The sequence below is a fragment of the Leptinotarsa decemlineata genome, unplaced genomic scaffold, assembly GCF_025532065.1.
Source record: "Leptinotarsa decemlineata unplaced genomic scaffold, Ldec_3_MD MMD2_tig00026328_RagTag_RagTag, whole genome shotgun sequence".
Lineage (NCBI taxonomy): Eukaryota > Metazoa > Arthropoda > Insecta > Coleoptera > Chrysomelidae > Leptinotarsa > Leptinotarsa decemlineata.
The window spans coordinates 25,827,232-25,850,710 of NW_027412688.1; the positions used below are offsets into that span (position 1 = coordinate 25,827,232).

The 23,479-nt window shown below is 32.1% G+C and overlaps 1 protein-coding gene across 1 annotated transcript; it reads left to right on the top strand.

Annotated features, from left to right (window-relative positions):
- The first annotated feature begins 4,493 nt into the window (after positions 1 to 4,493).
- Positions 4,494 to 16,961, top strand: LOC111511309 (polygalacturonase). The gene is made up of 4 exons (XM_023167325.2): positions 4,494 to 4,826; positions 9,735 to 9,937; positions 14,291 to 14,624; positions 16,667 to 16,961. Exons 1-4 carry the CDS (start codon positions 4,523 to 4,525, stop codon positions 16,918 to 16,920), a joined length of 1,095 nt encoding a protein of 364 aa, XP_023023093.2. The 5' UTR covers positions 4,494 to 4,522; the 3' UTR covers positions 16,921 to 16,961.
- Positions 16,962 to 23,479: the final 6,518 nt, after the last annotated feature.

Below are 23,479 nucleotides of genomic sequence, written 5' to 3' on the forward strand. Positions count from 1 at the left end.
TGATATAAATCAAAAGGGAACATTTGTGGACAAAACACTCAAAACACTCCAATCTGCAACAGCACATTGATCAATTTTCTTGTATCAAATAATATACTACTGAAATTTCAGCATGGATTTAGAAGAAATAAATCTACTATCACTGCCCAAAATGGAACTTACGTCTTTTGTTTATGATACGTTGAATAGAAAGGAAACCCCACTTGCGCTCTACTTTGACCTAAGTCGGGCATTTGATACAGTAGACCATGGGCTACTGCTTGATAAATAAGAATATCAGGGTGTGAGAGGAATAGGCAATGACTAGCTGAGATCATATTTGCATGGGAGAAGCCAGTGTATTGTGATAAATAATTGTATATCTGATATACAATATGTTACGCAGGGAGTACCTCAGGGTTTCGTACTTGGACCACTCTTATTCATAGTATTCATGAACGACCTAACTTACTTAGGAAAACAATCAGATTTAGAAATTGTGTTTGCAGATGACACAAATTTCTGCTTAAAAAACCAAACAGCTCAAGAATGTTGTGCGAGAGCAAACATAAGCGCCCAAGCATTTTACGATTACTGTCAAAACAATGGATTATCTGTTAATAATAATGAAAAATTATTTATGACATAACTTGGGAAGGACACATTAATAAACTGGTATCTAAATTGAGCTCTGTTTGTTTCTTATTAAAGCAGTTAAGAAATACAGTTAGCTACGATATTTTAAAAATGGTATATTTCGCCCATGTACAGAGTGCTTATCTTTTGGGGATCATCAAGGTATGCAAAGGATGCATTCATTATACAAAAAAAATACTAAGAAGTATGATGGGAGTTTCGCCTCTGACATCATGTAAAGAATTGGTCTGGAATCTTAACCCTGCCTTGTCTGTATATATTCAAACTTATCATAGATTTTGAACAACAAAATATCCCTAAGAATACAAATAATCACCACCATAAAACAAGAAATAAGAACAAAATATATCAACCATTCTCAAGAATGACTCTTGGACAAAAATCACATAGATATCAACAAATAAAATGTTATAATTAATATTTGGAATTATGCTCTGGCCAAAATAACTTGAATAAATTTAAAAGTGAAGTGCATGAATTTCTTGTTGATCAGGCATTTTATTCCCTGGAAGAATATTTTTCAATATGATAATTTTAATGTGAATCTTATATATTTAATGAATGAATTATTTTTAACCTTTGTTTTATTATATAATTACTTTGATATTGAGATTTTAAACCAGTATGTAAATCCATATTTGACTAGTCTGACAAGCATTTTATGTGTTCAACTGCAATCTGTAGATTGCTTTAATGATGAATAAAGATACTACTACTACTACTACATACGAATACCGACTATAGTCCCATTATGTGCCAATACAATATTATCCCTATGAAGGATTGAAGAACTGTCCACGGATCTCAACATGATTTTCAAGCTGATCAAAGGATTAGTTCACTATCCAGAACTTCATTTCAAAATCGAGTTCAATGTTCAGGGTAAAACGCTAAGGCGTACAAAATTCACCACTTATAATCATCAACAAATTTGGCAACAATATTCAATATTTTGAAACTTCTTTAGACTAAGTCAAAGGCAGGATGAATAAAATCTTCATTGATAAGTTGTGATCATTTCTGTATTCTTTAATACATTTAATAATAATTATGTTATCTTTTGATTGTACAATGTACTTTTTCCAAAGTCCAATTATGAAATGGGTACTCTATTGGATTTGTTAATCTGTTTGTAACCCCAATATTGGTAGATAAATAAATAAACTCTTCAAGAAATAATCACCAATTAATGTTTTTATTCATTTTTTTCCCGTCATGGTACCACACCCTTGATTGTTTTTTAAATTTCTGTATGTTCGCATTCATTATGGAGTGGTGCTTGTTGGTTGAGTTTGAGTAGCTTGAGCTAGACTTCGCCAATGAGTACCAAAATCTTCTGTAATTTTTTTCTCATTTCTCTTTGTGATTTTTTGTATTTTCAATAAATCCGATTTATTATTATTATTATTGTTTCTCTCAAAAATGTTTCTTTGCCTAGTTATCAAGAGTAAATTGCGCTATATCATTACCTCTGTTGCGAAAAATATTTCATTTGGGATGCGTATTTCATTTTCGATTACTCTTTAGTATATTTTGTCATCTCAGTAAAAATTTTACGGAAAATGAATATACAGTATTCCTACCGACGAATTAAATTTGACAGTAATTTTTAATTGAAAATTCATCGAATTCAGTTCACTGGAACGAAATCTAAAATAGGTACAACATTTTTCTTTGACTATTTCAGATTCAATCAACCGACGAAAGGCTTTGAGAATTTGTACATGACGTCTTTCTAATCCTAATGAAATAAACAATCACTTTATTACTTCGGTCAGTCAAATTGCGACTGAACCTCCGGATACTCTTCTTAACTTCTACAAAACAACGCAATTTCAAGAAAATTTAACTTTTAAATTCCATCAAATCAATATGGATGATATTAACATGATAGTCAACTCTATAAAAACGAATTCTACAGGGTCAGATAAGATATCTATCAAAATGATCAAAATATGTGTCCCTTACTTAACTCCAGTTCTAACATATTTAGTCAACAAATGCCTTGAAACCAGTATCTTCCCGGAACTATGGAAACAATCTATCATTTTTACTATAAACATAACATATAAACCTTTGACACCAAATGATTTGAGGCCCATAAATATAGTACCGGCAATATCAAAAATTGTAGAAAAGGCAGCCTATAGTCAGATATACTCTTATGTCTCTGATAATAATATCCTACCTGAACACCAAGTTTTCGGAAAAATCAAAGTACATCTAGTGCTCCGTTGAAAATGACCGAAGATATTTTTTCAGCTACCGATAATGAAAAGGTCACTCTTTTCTTGTCTCTCGATTACAGTAAGGCTTTCGACACCATGAATCACGATCTGATGTGCGCCAAACTTGGTTTTTTTGGTTTCAGTAAGGAGGCATCTGACTTTATTAGTTCATTTAAAAAAAATAGAAAGCAACGTGCTGTGATAAAGGGTAGTCAGTCTGATAATATGAGTGTTTGTCATGGAGCCTCGCAAGGTTCAATTCTCGCCCCGCTACTCTTTATTATCTACACATCTGACTTCTCCAAGGTCCTTAAGTTATTCAACATTCATACATATGCAGACGACACTAACTTGTACTACTCCGATAAAGTAAATCAGCTTATTGATCACGAAACATCGCTCAATAATGATATAAAAAATCTTGTTCAGATTTCGCAGCAACACTGTCTAAACCTTAATCCTAGTAAATCATCTTTAATCATTTTTGGAAAACCCAAAGATCGTGGAAGGGCGGGCCATAGATAATATCGATTTGTATATTGATGGACATTCTGTGGAACTGACTGACAAAATAAAATGTTTAGGACTTCATATAGACTACAACCTCAGATTTGTTCATCAAATCAATACTCTCATTCAAAGGTCGTAAGGTACTCTGAAATATCTGTATTCAAACAGACACTATCTTAGTAGGTCTCTCAAAATTATCCTTTCAGACGTACTGATTCTATCTATGTTTAATTATTGCGATGTCGTCTATGGTCCTTGTATCGATTCCATAACTTCTGCAAGAACTCAGAAAGTACAGAACGCCAGCATTAGAATATTCAGCTTGAATTACAGAGATCATGTGACCCCTTCCATCAATCAACTTGATTGGTTAAAAATGCAAAACAGAAGTGAATTTTATTTCGCTTGTTTCATTACAAACTGATAAATACACAAGAACCCACTTATTTGGTAAATAAACTCCTTCCCAGACATCAGATACACTCAAGAAACTTTAGATTTAACAATAATTTTGATATTCCGAATCATAACAGCACTATTTATGAACGATTTTTCACGTATCATGCTGAAACAACGTATAATTCATTCAGTGAATCTTTGAAAAATTCTTCACTACTGCTATTCAAAAGTAAACTTAAAACTGAATTGCTCAGCCAACAGTGATACAAACATAAACATTTGAATTTAATCTTACTATTGTCCTGAAGTTGCCATTTATTTTTTGTAATGTTTCTTTTTTTTTTTTTCAAACGTGGTTGAGTGGAAGAATAGAGGTTTGCTAAACTCCGCCACGTAAAATAAAGACCATTTATTATTAATATTATTATTATTTTATTTAAAAAATAGAATGATTTTATTAAACACAATGGCAATTTTATCAAGTTGCCCCGCAAAAGTTCAATTTTTTCCACTTTTGGAATCTGGAATAACAGGTATTTTTCCAGATGCAAATTGATAAAAAAATATGGATTGTTATCGATGCGACATTGTTTTTATTTTAATGGAATATTTATCTCCTAACCTGGCATAAGTTTTGAAGTGTTTTATTTTCGATTGTGAATGTGGAAAACACTCCAAAATACTTTTACGTCAATGAATTTCTCTATATAAAGACGAAACGAAGATATTTTCATCACAGTGAAACAAATATGTCTCGTTTGAGCTTACTAGTTGTGTTATCCGCAGCATTTGTAGCAATCACAGCAACTCCTGCTGTGGATCTTGGTGGAGGCTGCACGATCACCAGTTTTAACCAAGTTGACTCCGTAGTGAAGAGTTGCAGTAATATCGTAATTTCAGGTCTCACTGTTCCCGCTGGAAAAACTTTGGAACTCAACCTCAAAGACAACGCCAAACTGACATTCCAGGGTACAACCAAATTCGAACACCATGTATGGAAAGGCCCCCTTGTCATCATCAGTGGTAACAAAATCACTGTAACAGGAGCTTCAGGTTAGTTCAAAACTGAATATTATATCTCTCTCAAAAATTATTTTTCATTCACATTGGTTTATAGTAACAATATTAGAAAAATCTTATTTTCTCTGAAAAAATATCTGTTTTTAAGTCTTTCAAAGAGCGAAGTGAAACATTAATGCCTAGTATGATCATATACGGTCCTTTTTCATTCTTAAAACCAGAAAAATTATCATCGAAAAAATTTACCAGAAGTAACATCTCCAAAAGAGGCATTTTTAATCGTATATTACGTACCAAGTAGGATAAGAAACCTATTACCCACTAGCGAAAAATTGTTAGCACGAGACTTTAGCCGAGTGCGATAATTCGCGAGTTGACGTAATTGGACTTATCCTCGAGGTGCGTACTATACTTTTTCTACGAATGACCGTAGAACGAAATGGTACAATATATTTGTTTGAGATTATGGCTTTGGATAATAAACACTATTAGTCAGTTAGTCAGAACACAATTAAATAATCTTAAAATTGGTGACAATATTTCTTACAAATTACTTTATTAGGGTTCATTTTTGTTATAATTTTTGTACATTTATAGTTATATTATTACAATTATTCAATGATATTCCGTCGTCGATGTGGGAGGAAGACGGTCTTATTTCGTTTTGTTGAGAATTTGAAACAGTGGGAATACAAATGTTTTCAATACTTTTTATGATTACATTTACATTACTCTACCTAACTTTCGGCCACGGTCCGAATTTTCCATTCACCAAGGCGCTTTAATACCTCCATCAACTAGGATAGTTGTAGATGATCTTCCGAAGCAATGTCCAGTATATGTTTCTAGATTTTCCAAATGTGAAAATTTGGCAATAATTTTTGGTTTATTAAGTCAAACAACCTAGCGAGTGCATTTCCCATTTTGATAATTGAAAAAAAATTGGTAGTTGTCAACATTTTTTGGTCTCAGGTTCATGTACTTTTCACAAATATTATAGAAATTGACAGAAATAATGAATGACCCTTCGGTTTTAGTTTTTGTGTCCGGTACGTTGATGTATAGTTCTTGGCCCATATCTTTAATATGATCTATTTGCATATCTTTCAGTTCTTTTTTTCGGCATGCTCCAGAAATAGCAATAATTATTGCTACCTAGAAATAAATTTGAGTTATCATTTCATTTTACCCACTACCTATACCCACTACTATATTATTAAGATATAATTATATCATTCATGTTAAAAATTCTTCCAGCAGTGGGATTTGACTTCAGGTTATAGGAAAAATATGTACATTATATACATGCGAATTATGTATTGGAAATTGAGAACTTAGTTTTTAAAAAGAAAATCGATTTCACATAAGACTCAAAAACCGTTTATTCTCTTCGAGAGCAGTACAAAGAATGAATCTTTATTAAGACAATTATTACAAGATTTGAAATATAATGAGTTTGCAAAGTCTCGGGCTCCTGTAGATAAGGCACATTTCTTGATATCTGTTTCCACGTAACTTGCGTAACCGCTGAGCTACTCTGACGATTATCGATGAGTTCTCTGATAGTTATATCAGTAATAAACATAATCGATTTTCACTTTGTGAGTAAATAAATAAATTTGAAGAGTTTTTAATAATATAATAATGTCAAATACAAATGTGAACAGGTATTCTTTGATCTGTAAAATAATGTCAAATCCTTTTGCTTGGCTGTTAATAGTTCTTAGAATTAACAGAAGTAGGCCTTGCTTCAGAGGCGTCTGGCAAATGAAATATGATTTGCTGTTGGCTGGTGAAGCTGAATAGTTCAGTGTTAACCTTTATACTGTGTCTTAGTATTTCAAAAATTTCATAAAAAATTAAATAGAAGGAAAAAGCGGAGTTGTATTACCTTCGAAAACGAATATTTGCCAATTGGAGCTTCCTTAACGAATTTATTTATTTGTTCACTGGTGAGCGTCGACGATTTTTTCGGTTTGTAACCATCAGAGTTGCGTTCTAGAGAGGCACGTGATTTGGAATATTTGCTCATGTCCACATTTTTCTTGATATTCAGGGTACTCAGCATTGAGTAAATTGTCCATAATGACGATGGTTTCAAAGTTTTTGCTAAATATTCGAAATAAACGAGAAGAAAGTTTTCGGAAAACGAAGTTGTTTTTCTTCTCTCTCCAACTCATAAAATTTTCGAAATGATATTCGTAAATTAATCTTGATTTTTCTGGCAGCAAATAACTTATCGCAATATTTGCTTGCATAGTAATATCTGGTGGGGTAGCACAAATTTCTTGATCGTTATCACTCAATTTCAATTGAGTGATAACGAGAAACTGAATGACAGCTCATAATTTAAAAAAATGGTTCTCTCTCTCTCTCTCTATTTTGGATGGTCGTTGCTTCATATCTTCAGGCGCATATGACTAATGCCTAAAACGAATGGTTGTCGATACACGGATATAACTAGATTCATTACCAACCCACAAACTGTTGAACAATAAATTTACTGAAAATATGATTTTTATTTCGATTCTACAGAGAATTTTGAGAGAAAATTCACTGATTTTGGCTTTTGGACAATTGAAGGTATTCATGAGATCATATTTATCAAAATAAATGTTACATATCTCATAATTTTTTAAAAATTTTTACGGAATACACATGTATTATAAATGAGCCATTACCTACCTGCTGTCAAACGGGTTATGATTAGTTAAAAATGGAGGGAATAGAGAAAAATATTTTTTTCAGGTTTTCAGAACGCCAAAAGGCTATTTTCCGAAACATTTAGCGTTTTAAAAAAACTGGAAACGAATATTTTTTTGAATGCAAAATTCAATAATCATTTGCTGACTAAGTGAACTTTTCAAAGGTTTATATAACACATTAACTTTTCAGAGTAGACTTTTCAGTTTTCTGATCATTTCTATGTTATTGAATTCATTCTTTGAATATTATAAAGACAGAATGAAATGAAATATCATCCGATATATGTCTGTTAGGTGTTTTAAATTACAGTACCTACTTGTTTGAAAAACAAGTCATGTACCGGATTTCTAACGGAAAATACTGTTGTGGTCAAGTAGAGGTAGTTTCCTGAAAATTGTCCAAGAAAAATATAAGCCATGAACATTGTAGGTTCCGCCGATTGATTCAGTTTGTCATATTTCCCAAAAATCGTTTCGTCAGAATGCTACCACACCGCTGTGTACAATTCATTTGCATCTTGGTCCAATTTTTTCATTATTAATTTTGCCAGATTGGTCTAGAAAATTTTGCAAAGATTCATCCATTTCACTTGACTTCATTGCAATTGTCAACTTCACCAAACTCACCAGCAACTGTTTTCTCGAACACAGTCTGTGTGTGCTATGTATTCGGGCAATGCATGTTTCCATAGCGCTTGTCATTTTCCCAGTAACGATTGGTCCTTTCCAATCGTAGACTATCTCAACCTTGGTTTTAATTCGACATCCTAATTCTTGGGAGCCATCGAATAACCAGGGTTAGTTTGCGTGTTTTCAATGGATTCCTCGCTTCTTTAAAATACCGTCTTCGTCCATTTCATCTTCCGTTTTACGAGCTGTCATTAAAACAATTTACATTCGGTACAAATGAAAGAAACTAATACCTATCTTTGAACAGCACTTGAGTCAACAAAGATCGATTTATGTAGTCATCTCTAAACGTTTGGCAGTCCATATTATACGATTTATCATTTCTTGGATATTCATTTGGCATTTTGGAGCTGACAAACATGTGTCAGACGTTTGGCACACATTTGGCACCCGTTTGGCAGTGTCACACATCTGGTGATTAGACGATTTGCAAGTTACGTTACAGATTGTTTGAAAGTTGTTGACTAAAGTTGTTTCATGGTGAATTTCACTAGTTCGGACTTTCATTTTTTATTATGATTCGTAATCTATGAAAGAACAAATGAAGTTAGAATGAATACCTACCTGAAATATCAGTCATATTTTAAGCAATCAAATGTGAAATGAAAATACAATAAAACGAATAAAAGGATACAAATAAAAAATGAAAAGAAATTAAGAAGGAAATAAAAAAATGGACAAGAATTCAAATAGACATTAAAACAATTGAGAAAAACTTCAAACTAAGTAACACGACGTTTGGATTGTTAGTATCAACAATCGTGTTCGGGTGATGACTGGACTATCGCTTCGAGAGATGACTATAGGTCATTCGAGCGCTTTCACTTATACTCTTCCCTCTGTCCGCTTCAACGGTATAGCGAGGGTTGATCGTTTTTCTGCTTGAATACCGGTTACCATATGTTGCGTATCTCTTCGCTAGCTTGGTTGAACAACATATATGCAGCTTCTTTAAACTTTCTCTCAAACCAACGTTTCTCCCTGTGGATGATCTCAGCTTTGGGCCACTTGATGTTATGTTGATGTGCTTTTCCTTATATGTTCTTCCTCATATTCACTGAATGGAGTTCATGAATTGCCAAAACACATTCTCGCAGATTGAAATACGTTCATTTAATCCAATCAAACAAAATCATCTGAGTTTGTGACAGTAGACTGTATCGGATTTTTGCCTTGAAATTTATTCTATTTAACGTGTCTGTGCATTGCTTGAGGTAACAACAAAGCATTATTTCTCATTACAATATTTATAAAACAATTAATTGACGGTTAGTGAATTACCAATTTCAACTCATTAATATAGTTGAAAAGTATCACTTCATATTTCTAGATGGGGCATAACAGCTCTTGACTTCTTATTTTATCTTTTCATTCGATATCTTTGAAAAATATTATCATTAACAATTGATTAACGGAAAAACAGATTTAAAACAGATTTTTTTAAACAGATTGTTTCCAAAACCGTAATATTTTTGAAATATTCATGTGGCAGCTTTCACAGGCACCTGATTGTGAACACTATTTCATTTGAACACTCTTTTTATAGGATCGAAACTTGATGGACAGGGTCCTGCATATTGGGATGGCAAAGGTGAAAAAACCACAAAACCAAAGTTCTTCAAAATTAAAGCTAAAGGAGGCTCTGTATTCAAGAATCTGCAGCTGCTTAACTGTCCAGTTCAATGTGTTTCCATTGACTCCTGTAGTGACTTGACATTGTCTAATTTCAATATCGATAATTCTGCTGGAGTAAGTACCTTGATAGGTGTAATGCCTAAAAAGTCGTTGTCGATCGATTCGGTGCTGTCTAATAACTATCTGATGCAATAAATGATATGACAAAATGCTTTCTGAGAAGTTTCAAATAATAAATTTGAAACTTTACAAAATAATAAAATACACAAGAGAGAACGAAAAACGATTTAATCATTAAATCTTTCACGGATGAAAACGCAAAGAGAAAATATTAAATAACGAGAATTCTACCTCATAGATTATCTACTAATGGTAGTTGTACTAATTGTAGTAGATGATTGTTTCATATTAAACTAGAATATTTCAAGTGAAGTGAATCATCCAAAACAAACGTTTTTCCCATACACCAGAACTGCTCTTCTCGACGCGCGTTCCACCAACCAAGTTGGTGTTGAATAAGATTTTATAACTTTGAAGCTGGTTCATAGGTAACAGTTTTGAAGTAAGGAATAAGTATATTTCACCTTCGAAGATACCAACTTGGTTGGTGAAACACGCGTCGAGAACAGTTTGCAGTTCTGGTGTTTGGGAACAATGCTTGTTTTGCATTTAATCTATGCCAAACATTCCAGTATCACTTTTCAATAAAAATTATATTTGATTATTGTTATGAGCCTTTTGAAACATCAGTAAACGGAAAAAAACTTTATTATCTTTCAGTATCTTCTAAAAGTTTTTGTACCTTCTAGTTGTACCTCTATTCTTGTTATTTGCCGTCATGACAACCACCCTAATACAGGGTAATGAATATACATATAACACGTTTCCCCCTTTTTTTTTAACAAATTTGAAACTAATGACAATAAAAATAATAATCACGAAACAAAACGCAGATTTCAATATCAACAAATCAATCATCATCTCAATATGTATGTTTTTTACGATTTCTCTTCTTATTTGAGCTCAACAGTACAAATTCATTTCCAAATGATTCTTCACATTCTTCAAATGTAATGTTATCATCAATTATATCTTTCACTTGATCTTTCCTCCAAGTTGTATCATTCTGAACCATTACATTATCTCCTGATTTCAATGCAGGTAAATCTTTAGCAGTCTTATCATAGTAATGTTTTTGTTGAGCATATTTGTTTTCTAATTCATTTTGATATTAATTGATATCTATAATGGAAGGCTTAAAAATTTCTTCTGATGTAGAAATTTTTGTTTTCAAAATTCTGTGTAGAAATATTTGGGCAGGGGAATAATTATTTTGAGGTAAAGGAGTGTTGTGATATTCTAGTATGGAGAACGATAAATTATATTATTTTCGTCATTCGGTTTTTTCAACATGTCCTTAACGATACCAACATATCTCTCTGCAAGACCGTTCGAATGATGGTTGTAAGGACTGCTGAAAATTCATTCAAGGGAACATTCTTCAGCGAATCTTTTTAACTTCAACAAGTTAAATGGAACGTTATCTGAATGAAATATATCAGATAAGCCATATCTAGAAAAAAGTTCCTTGCAAAAGTTGATGACATCGTCAGCTGATTTAGACTTCGTTTTTGTTACTTCCGACCAATTGGAATAGAAATCCACTTTGAGAAGATAATTTTTACCATTAAATTCAAAGAAATTGAAGAAATATATTGCCAGATTCGAGTTGGTAAAGTATGACTCACCAGTGTTTCTTTTTGGTTTGCTTTTTTTATATTTTTGACAGGTTTCACAATTTTGAACTACATTTTCTACATCTTTTGTTAATCCTGGCCAGTAAAATACCTGACGTGCTCTTAGTTTCATGAATAAGCTTCAACATTTCTTTTCTCAAAGATAACGGAACTATGATTTTGGTTTCGAGAAACAATAAGTTGTTGGATAAGTAGATATTTTCTTTGAATTTCCAGTAGACTTTTAAGTCTGAGGGAACATTTTTTATATTTTCGGGCCAACCTGATTCGCAAAATTGTTTGACTTTTGACAAAGTGTTATCATTATTCGTTTCTTTTTGAAAAATGAAAAATGATCTTTTTTTCTGGAGACATAGGATTATTATTGTAATGCGTATGTATGATATATTCCATCTCTGGGTCATCCTCGACTTCTGTTGTGATGAATGAACGAGAAAGAATATCAGCTACAGCCATATTTTTTCCTGGTATATAAACTATTTTATTCTTGTATTTCAATAGTTTTAGAAGCATTCTTTGTAATCGAGCAGATACTTAATCTAAATTCTTCGAAAATATGGGAATTAACGGTTCATGATCGCTCGCAACTTTCACTTCAAATCCATAAACAAAAAATGGAATTTTTCGAAAGCAAAATTTAGTCAGAAGTTCCCTCTCAATCTGTGCCCATTTCTTTTCAGAATTTGTAAGGCAAATGGAGACGAAAGCTACAGGATGACCTGATTGTATTAAATAACACCCTAAACCTTCACTTGACGCATCATATTGTATTACAATAGGTAAATTGGGGTCAAAAATTTTCAAAGTGGGTAATTCTGATATAATCTTTTTCAATGTATGCAACTCAAAATCATGTTCGGGTGTCCAAAAAAATTGTCGATTCTTTTTAGTTAAATTTCTCAAAAAAAAATCACGAGTCCCAAAATTCTCAAAACTGCCTTTCTGTTTTCAGGAATTTTGATGGCCAATACTGCTTTAATATTATCTTTATTAGGTGTTACACCTTTTGCGGAAATAATTTGTCATATTTAATGTATATTGTAACTTCTTGAAATTAAATTTGACATTATTTTTCATCGATCTATTCAAAGCTCCTTTGAATGTATCATCATGAGAGTTTTCATCAAAACCTGATATGATTGTATCGTCAAAATATATTTCTAGCCCGAGTATATTGCCAAATATTACGATAACTTTATTTTGAAATATTTCTGGAATAGTACAAATCCCAAAAGGAACTCTATTGAATCTGTGTTTTCCAGAAGGTGTACTAAATGTGCATAGTTCTAGTTGCCAAAATCCGTCTTTCATGTCTATAACAGGAAAAAAACTTTTTCCAGTAAGACTACTAACAAGATCGTTACTTGTGGGGATAATGAAATGTTCTCTTTGAATATATTTGTTGAGTGGTTTTGGATCAATATAAAGCCTGAGGGATGCATCTGGTTTTTCTACGATCATCAAACTATTTACCCATTTGGTAGGATAATCAACTTCACTAATAATATTTTGACTTTGCTGATTTTCAAGAGTATTTTCCAATTTTGAATGTAAAGAAAATGGAATTTTACGTTGGTACTGAATTACCGGCCCAGCATCACTGGTTAAATTAATAGAATATAATCCACAAATCTTACCTATTTCTTCAAAAAATTGTTAATATATTTCATGAATTTTGGTTTTTGACTGAGGCAGAACATTCATTTCATTTAAATTAAATTCAAATCCAGACAATCTTAAAGAACCAAAAGTGGCTCTAAACTGAAGTCAACTACAATGAATTTGATATACTGAACTATGTCTCTGAACTGGCATGTAATGGCACCTGAAGGTTTGAAACGAAAATTACCATAAGATATTGAAGTTGTAAAGCAGGGCTTCATATTTGGATTGGGAATTATTTGTTTGAAATGCATAATAGGTAAAATGCAACTGTCACTACCAGAATCAAGCTTAAATTTCGATTTGCAATTTTCAATCGTGACTATTCCATACCATGAATTATTACTTCCTACACGACAATCATTCAAAAAGAATTCGACAGCAGACTCATCTTGCTCTTCGTCCTGAATGTAGCCCACTGTTTTTTCTTTCTGTAGACTTCATCTGCCAACATTTTCCTTCGACCTTGCCAATTGACCTTTTTCATCTTTCATGTAGTAACACGTTTTTGCAAAATGTCCTTTTCCTTGACAAATTGCACAGGTTTTATTATAAGCAGGACATTTGTTTGGGATATGTTCATAAAGACACTTCTTACACCCGAATTTTAGAATTTTCTTCACAGTGTTAACTTCTTCTTCAGGTTTTTGTGTTTTTAGAGAACTTCACTGAGTTTGATAGATTTACAATACTCTATAATCTTCACTACACTTATACCCTAATCCCTTATTAGCCTGGATTGAATCTATTTGTCTTATATTCCAATTTGATTTGATTTGATCTCCACATACTTTATTCGAAAAATATATCACATGTTTCGCTAGCAAAGTAGCTTTTTCAAGTGATTTATACTTCAAGTTGTTCTTACATTAATATTTATATAGTACAGGTAACCATAATTGTGACTACCTCCAAAAAATTACCTAAACCTCTGTCTAAGGTACCTGTTAAAATTGTTGTTGCTGTTGAAATTACTATGGATCTTGATCATTTGCTTCGTTTTCATCAATGAATCTGTTCAATAATTAAAAACTCATTTTTTTTTCAGAAAAAATTGGGACACAACACTGATGGATTCGACATTTCCTCGTCTAAAAACATCATCATCGACAACGCCCATGTCACGAACCAAGACGACTGTATCGCAGTAAATAAAGGCTCTAATATGATTTTCAGAAATATTCATTGCTCAGGGGGACACGGACTGAGCATTTCAGTGGGTCAGAGTAAAACAGGTTCATTCGAAGATAACACCATCAAAAACGTTACTTTCATCGATAGCTACGTAACAGATTCCGACAATGGAATTCACGTTAAAACGCATTCTGATGCTGGAAAAGGTTCTCTCACAGATATTACCTACCAGAATATTGAAATGTCAGGTAAGATAAATCCCAAACTATTCCCAACTATCTGTAACGATATACAGAGTGGAAAAACAAACAAAAATCCTGATTTCTCCCAGTTATCTTTTGTAAAAATGGTTGCATATTTCAATCAACTTTATAAGTTCCGATACAATGGATATCGATAAATCAAATTATAAATTGGCGACGAATTTACATGGAAAAAATAACTTTCATTGTTGTAATGCCATTTTTGTGAGACATTGTCATTCTTGATTAGCACAAATTCACGGTTTTTCATTACTCTCTACAAAAGATAAGTAATGGAAATGAATATGGCGATACTTTGAATGAAATATGTTTGAAATGAAGCATTGTCAAAACATGTCTGTTCTGTTGAGTTTTATTAAGCAACAGTGGTGCGATTTACACAGTCAAAATTAACTTATGTAGTTGAAATTTGCATAAGAGTTATCAATTTCATTTAGAGAAACTTTATCGATATTTTTGAAAAGTATCTCACTTTCGAAATATTTTTGGAAAAAATTAAATTCAACAGATGATGCAAATCACGAGAGCACCATTATTGGATCGAAGCAGAAATTCTGGACGAAGTTTTTTAATTATCAACCACGAGAGGATATTAGCTACATGTTATTTACAGATTGTTATGGTGGTGACAAATTCATATACATATACATGTTTAACTTTTTCGTCAATTTATATGTTCAATTAATTTGTTTTCACTCATTTTGAATTGTAATGTTATTCACTGGCGAAAAAATTCACAACTCATTAAATTATAGGCCCTGAAGAAGCTTCCCAATAGAAACGAAAGCTTGGCAAAATAGAGCAGAGACCCTGTCAATCCATATACAATATATATATATATATATATATATATATATATATATATATATATATATATATATATATATATATATACAATATATATATATATATATATATGTATATATATATATATATATATATATATATATATATATATATATATATATATATATATATATTTCAATAATAAATTCTACAAAAAGGATTTGAAGCTTTATATCTTCTATAAATTATCTGCGAGCGCTTTCGACAGTTGGTAGTACTGTCATCTTCTAGGCACCCTTCAAACTTTGAAGGGTGCCTGTGTGTTAGTGAAAATTATCCAATACGAAACGACAATTCTTCAGTTCACGCGGACTATTTCGCATCAGGTTCATTTCTATGTATTGGTTTTTTGCCTTCGAGAGGGCCGATAACTTTAAGTGTGCACAATACCATTTACTTCGGCTATACATACTGAGAAAGTAAATTCGAGTATGGTCTGATTTATATTTTGATATAATTGTCGAATTATTTTCTAGATTATGCCAAAGTTCTGTATTGTGGGCACTCGATTAGTGCACATGTAACGCATTGTTTTTTAATTTTCGACAACATCGACCCAATACTTGGTGAGAATCAATAACACTATTCATGATAATAATTTTAACAATATTGTCTCGTTTCACTACATAGTAGCTTCCCCAGTTTTCTCCAGCGATACAAATTCAACGTGAATCGCTACTTTCGCACAAGCACCGCTCTTATAGCGCCTTAAGGATTTTCCTGTGGTGCTTGTGTTTTGTCTTAAAAAAAATGTTGGAAAGTCCAAATGAGGAAACCTCTAGTGTAGTGTATTGGAAGTGAAATCTATACTGTGAAAATTTATGATGATTATCATGTTTTTTATTCACCAGATAGTAGACAACTATGAAATATGTGTGTCCATCGCGTACAAGAGACAAGGGGGATTGTGCTCGTGATTTCAAAGATAGATTTTTCCAAGGTTCAACTCGGGAAAATTTGAATTGAATGCAACACATTTTTGTTGCCGGTATGATGTAAGACACTTTTTCAGCTCTGGTTTCATATTTCAATAAATAGTTTTCGTTATTTGGTGCGTAGATTCACCACAAACTGCTACTCCTCATACTAGTCTAACTGCTCTGTCGTTGTCAAGTCAAAGCTGAATTTCAAATGAAGCTAATGGTCACAATGCATATCATTCGAATGGTGATTTTTTACAGGCATCCGTAAATTTGGAATAAACATCGAACAGGATTACGAAAACGGTAAACCAACAGGAAAACCTAAAAATAACATTCCCATCACCAAGTTCACTGCCAAAGGCATTCGTGGACACATGACTGGATCTAACTCAATGGCCGTGAAAATTTTGTGTGCTCAAGGAGGATGTTCAAACTGGGTATGGTCCGGAGTATCATTATCCGATGCTGCGAAAAAAAGTTCTTGTACTGCATCACCTGTGAAAGCCTGTTAGAAATTGTACAATTTTATCATAAATATACCATCTGAAAAGAATATGTTTTCTTTCAACAATGACAAAATTTGACCAAAAGTATTAACAAAAATTTTAATTTCTTTTCCGTTTCAAAAAAACCTCTCCACCATCACACAAATAGTACAGTGTTCATTCGACACTGATGAGTTACACGAGTTAAAGTATTTTTAAATTTGAAATGGAACATATATTTGGTAATCGAAATAAGCTACGATGATTCACAATATGCCCAGAAAAAAATACGTTTGGTATTTTAATAACTGATTACTAATAACCAACTAATTACTAGAAACAAAGTGTATTCTACTGGATCAAAGTGAATATTTGGGTATCACAAAACGTGAGATTAGTCAACAATAATCTAAAATTAATGTTACCTATCTATGGTTATATCATACAGTTATAGTTATAGGCTCATTTCTCAGCTCAAAAGAAATGATATGGTGTATCCCAAAGATCCATCTTTGTTCCTGTTTTGTTTCTTTATTTTTAATCATTCTCTAGCCAATTTGAAATTTAATAGCAAAATCAAATTACTTGCTGGTGATACTACTATTATATATTTCTCAGACAGTTACGAAAAAATTTAAACATGATATGAAGAATGATTTGGATGGAATTCTCATTTGCTTATTGAATATGAATTGAGACTTAATTTCAATAAATGCTCATATATGAATATTTTCCCGAGACCAATCAATACTTCAAATAATTCATCTGTTTGATTACATATACGGAAACAATAAAATTTTTAGGTTTATACATTGATGAGAAATTGTCATGGAATAAACATATTGAAAAAACTAGAAAGGACATATCTCTTCGTGTCGTACTTTTTTAACAAGTTTAGAAACTTTATACCTTCGAAATTTAAATTGGATATATATATATATATATATATATATATATATATATATATATATATATATATATATATATATATATATATATATATATATATATATATGTATATATATATATATATATATATATATATATATATATATATATATATATATATATATATATATATAGGTTAGCTTCCCAAATTTCTGCTACCGTAGTTGTCGGTTGATTGGTCAAACCACCAACACTGACATAAAAACTTGGCAAGTTGACTTGGGTGTCACACCAACAGGTGGTTCCACTTATGTTTCGCTTGCGTTTACACAGCTATTTTTATCAAGTACTTTCTTGGTTTTTCTCATTTTGTCTTCTTTAGTCAGGGAAGCTATAGATTACGCTGTAGACGACCCCTCCCGATATAGAAGGCCCCGACACTCTGTCGTATGAGGCCCCTATGTCCTCCGTTAACAGATGAATAATATCTTCATCTATCTCACCCCAGCCAGGTAGGGGTATAACGCGAAGGGCGGTATGGATGTCTAAGGACTTCCATGCCACCATCAAACATCAGTTGTGACCCATTTGTCTCTCTGACAAACTTCAGTTAAAAGGGGAAGGGGGCCAGGCTCCAACCTGAATAAAGTCAAGATGGTTAACGTCATTTTGTCTTCAATCGAGGACCGCCTGCCCGGTACTGACGATGCCCAATAGGCTGAAACAGCTGTATACCGGTGGTTCTTAAATTGAAATCAATATGGGAATGATCAAAAAGTACTAATCTATTCATCTATTCATATATATATATATATATATATATATATATATATATATATATATATATATATATATATATATATATATATATATATATATATATATATATATATATATATATAATTGATAGTGTAACGACCGTATGTATGTATAGAATAGTAGTTTTTCGGGGATTCGGTCTGATTAGAATAAATATTTACTGCCCGAGCTTTCGCTAATGTTTATTAGCTAATAAACATTAGCGAAAGCTCGGGCAGCTAAAAAGAGTAAATATTTATTCTAATCAGACCGAATCCCCGAAAAACTACTATTCTATATATATATATATATATATATATATATATATATATATATATATATATACATATATATCAAAGTTTTACATACAGAAAAAAATATTTCCAAACGCCTTTTTCTTGAAATGGTTGAAATTAATAAGTCGTCTGATTGTATGAATAAGTAAACTGACATTGGTAATCTCAGCAGCATATACAGTAACTTACTGAAACTACATCAGAAACATAATAATAATAAAAATTATATCAATTAATAACTATTTCTTTAGAGCTAAAAATTATAAAATCATCATACCCATTGAGAAATGACATTTATGTGAACGTATGACACTTGTCAAACCCACAAAAAAAATCCTATACATGTTTAACTTTTTCGTCAATTTATATGTTCAATCAATTGTTTTTCACTCATTTTTACTGTAAGTATGAATTGTAATGTTATTCACTGGCGAAAAAATTCACAACTCATTAAATTAAAGGCCCTGAAGAAGCTTCCCAATAGAAACGAAAGCTTGGCAAAATAGAGCAGAGACCCTGTCAATCCATTTTATTGTATATATATATATATATATATATATATATATATATATATATATATATATATATTTCAATATTAAATTCTACAAAAAGGATTTGTAGACTGATTAGTTCGAACTCTGTGTCTCAATTTATAGGGATGGATGTTTCCCTTTACCTGCGTTGCTGCCACTACCTGTGTTTGCTCGACTACCAGAGTTCGAACTAATCAGTTTAGTTGAAAAAACCAGACATCACCAGAAGATGGCAAATGAGACTTTGACGAAACGTTGTGAAAATAATCCTTATGGGGAGAAAATACACAGAACACGGAGCGAAACCCGAGAAAACAGCTCATCATACTTTATCCGTGAGAATCTTCGAGTTATCTTCGGTTATCTCCTGTTGGTGACACCGTGCATATGTGAAGTTTTTCATTTTTGGTAACCAGTTGTTATCCATCCTTGCAATTGGCTGCACCGCGCTGATGAGGCCAATAGCCAGAAACATGTGTCCGCGGTTTGCCTCCATTTTTTGAGTGTTCTGTCGACAAATTTTCCCTTTTTTGATTTATATATATATATATATAAATATATATATATATATATATATATATATATATATATATATATATATATATATATATATATATATATATATATATATATATATATATATTTCAATCTCATTTACTCGCATTTGACTATCTTATTTTTGTTTGGGGAACAGCAAGTATATCTATAATCAAACCTCTGGAAACCTTACAAAACAAAATAATTAGAAGCATTTATATTTCATCATATTTGGAACATTGAACTCAAAATTAGCTGCTTTATTCAGTCTGTTGAAAATTATACAAAGAAATCAAAATTTCATTTGAATTGGACATATTCACAACCATGCCACAAGACAAACCAGATTACCGTCTCAAGTATCAATTGAAAAAAATCAGGGGAATTTCATGATTTGCATTTTATTTATAAATAGATAAATGAATAATTCTTTATTTTCCTTTTTGACAAAGATAAAATTTGTATAGGAATCGTCAAAAAAGAGATCGGAGACTAGAAATTCCTCAAGAACTCTTTTGAAGATATTCATGGTTCTGGATTGTTTTATAATATGTAGCAGCAAATTATAGGCACGTGGTATTATCTGATCGGGTGAATCAAAAGCTAATTTGATTTTTGCAAATGGTACAAAAACATTGTTTTTCAGTCTTGTATCCTACTTATTTTCTCGAAAACAGACAAACACAATTTACATTGCACACTCCATATCTCAGCATGGAATAAACCTGAGAATAGTACAGTCTCAGCAGCTGATCAACATTTAAAACCTGTCCAATATTTCGGAACTGATATATACGAAGTAGAGTTAACTGTTTTGATGGCGGGTTGGCTGTCCTTGTTCATCTTTTACTGCCTGAACCACTGTGCATGCTGTTTTCGGCGAGCGCATTGGCTTGGGATGTGGGGGTTGAGCAAACCGGCCATCGGATGCCTGCTTCCGCCCCGCTGGATACGGAAATGACAGAATCACTTGTGGTTCTGTTATTCCCTAACTGACTGGCATCCCAACGATGGCTTAATCCTAAGGTGTGTGTATCCATGCCGAGAGGATGGATGACACTGAGCTTATCAGCTGCCTCTACGGAACCCAGCGTTGCCACATTTATTTTGGCGAATCTACTTTTATTTTTGCTTGAATCTACTAAAATCTACTAAATATTTTTTCAAAAATACCAAAAATCTACTTTTCAAAAAAAGCTTAAAATAAGAACGGATTTGGAGGTTGGGGATTAATGAAATGGTTAATTGGTTTAATTATTTATTTATTTATTGACTAAACCTAAACATATAAATTTCAAAACGAGCACAACAAAGAAAACGGAACTGACTCTCATCTTATTTTTTAAACAAACATTTTGTTCTTAAAACCAGAAATAAAAGAATTAAATTTCGTCATCTTTATACTTCAGATTTTTATATAAAGTTTTATCGTCCATTAACTTTATCATTCTTACATCGGGTTGAAAATTTGGGCAAGACCCAACATCTCTCAGACCCTCTTTGGCATGAATTAACGCAGAAACGTTTTTGTTATGAAATTTGTTTCGATCGTCGGTTTTGATTCGATTGAATTCGGAGAAAATCCTTTCACATTTTACATTCGACACAGGCAAAGAAAGCATTTGTTTTGCGAATTTGGAAATATTTTCGTATTTAAGTTTATTATTGTTGTCCTTTAAACAGCTTATTTTATGCCAAAATTCTTCAACATTGAAGGAATTATTTATATTGCTGCTACCGCTAGAAAGCAAGTTAGATACATCTAAATCTAGTTTCATTTCCCTGTATTCATTATCAATGTCTTGAATAACTTCTTCTGGTACTATATTCGGAAACTTTGAAAGAAGATTTATGAGACTAGAAAACTCTTGGTATACAACTACCTGAGGATCTAAAAATTGTAGTTCTTTAAACAATTCTTTATCTAAGGGCAATCTAGATTTTAATTGATTACTCAAATTAATAAAAAAAAGCTGACATCGTTTAAAAAAGTCATGAGCAATTGTTTGATTTCCCTGTATTTTATACAGATTTTTTGCAACATTCACTCCTAAGTACATCTCGTTAAGAGGTAAGTAGTGCATTGAGGCATCAGGATCCAAATCAGAGAGATTAGTAGCCTTAACATAAGTACTTTTCATAAAGCAACTTAAAATTGACCTAAAGAAACTCGACATGTCTTAAAAAAATGTGTGAGTAACTGGATAGTCTCCTTGAAAAATGATGTTAAATTTATTAACTATAGGTAAAACAAAATCAAGAAAATAGAAATAGAGTAAAATTAAATTATCATTAAATGAATTATATAAAAACTCACAAGAAACATTTTGCTGTTTGTCTGTCAAGTATTGCCCTTGGAAAAACAGTTTCAAGGGTATCCATTGCTCTAGAATTCTATTTACACAATTGTGTAAAGATAGCCACCTTATGTCATAGTGTCTTAAAATTTTATGTTTTTCTGAAGCAGTAAATTCTTGAAATTCTTGAAATTCTCTTTGGCGCTTGCTACTCTGGGAAAAGTAATTATAGACATCTTTAACAAGCTGTTCTAATGATCGTGGAAGAACTTTACAAGCATGGCTTACAGCTAATGCTACCGAATGGCAAACGCATTTAACAAATATGCAGTTGGGATTTATTTCACGTATTTTAGCAACAATGCCATTGTTATCTCCAAACATGACATTTGTGGTGTCAGCTGCAAAACCCAATAGTTGATTTTTCATGTTAAGTCCTTTTTCTTCTAAGGCACTGTTAAGTGCATTAAAAAGGTCTAGGGCAGACTCTCCAGTCCTTGTATATCTACTGTACACAAAAATCTGGTCTTCACACAGGCATTTCTCTCTGAATAAAACTTAATTGCGATGGCAAGAACCTTTTTTGTACTTACGTCGGTACTCTCATCAATGATTACTGAAAAAGTTGAAAGTCCCGACTTCAAATCTTGTATTAATTTTTCTTCAAAGTGTCCTCCTAAAACATTATAGGCTATTGCAGATGATTTTGTTCTTTTACAGGAAAATTTTCTTGCAATCTCTGAGTCAGGAAAAGCATCTTTGATGACATCGCTTAGATGATCCATCACATGAAATGGTACATTATGCTCCACAAGCACAGACACTATTTTAATTTCTGCTTTTTTCATTCCATCCGAAACTGAGCTAGTTTTCAATAATTTATCAATCTAAAAAATAAAACATTATTCTTGCTACTACATATTTTAATTAGACATAAATAAAAACAGACAAACCTTAGAGCTTCCAGTAAATCCAATCATATTCTTCTTATGTTTCGCGGAAGAATTATGTTCTTTTAGAGAAGCCATCCTGGATAAAATTCTAACATTGCATGCTTTGCAATAGGCACTACATCCATCCTGTGCTTTACACAGCCAAGTAGAAAATAATGGGTTCTGTTCCCATTCTGTCCGATAGGATTGCTCATAAGCTCGCTTCATAATTTTCACTTTCACGAAAAAAGCAATTTTACACAGTTGTCACTTGTCGGGGAAATACAACGGTGAAACTATAAAGC

Coding starts and splice junctions, on each gene's coding strand:
- LOC111511309 (XM_023167325.2), top strand. CDS start 4,523: ATGTCTCGTTTGAGCTTACTAGTTGTGTTATCCGCAGCATTTGTAGCA. Junction 4,827..9,734: donor CACTGTAACAGGAGCTTCAG/GTTAGTTCAAAA, acceptor CTCTTTTTATAG/GATCGAAACTTGATGGACAG. Junction 14,625..16,666: donor CCAGAATATTGAAATGTCAG/GTAAGATAAATC, acceptor GATTTTTTACAG/GCATCCGTAAATTTGGAATA.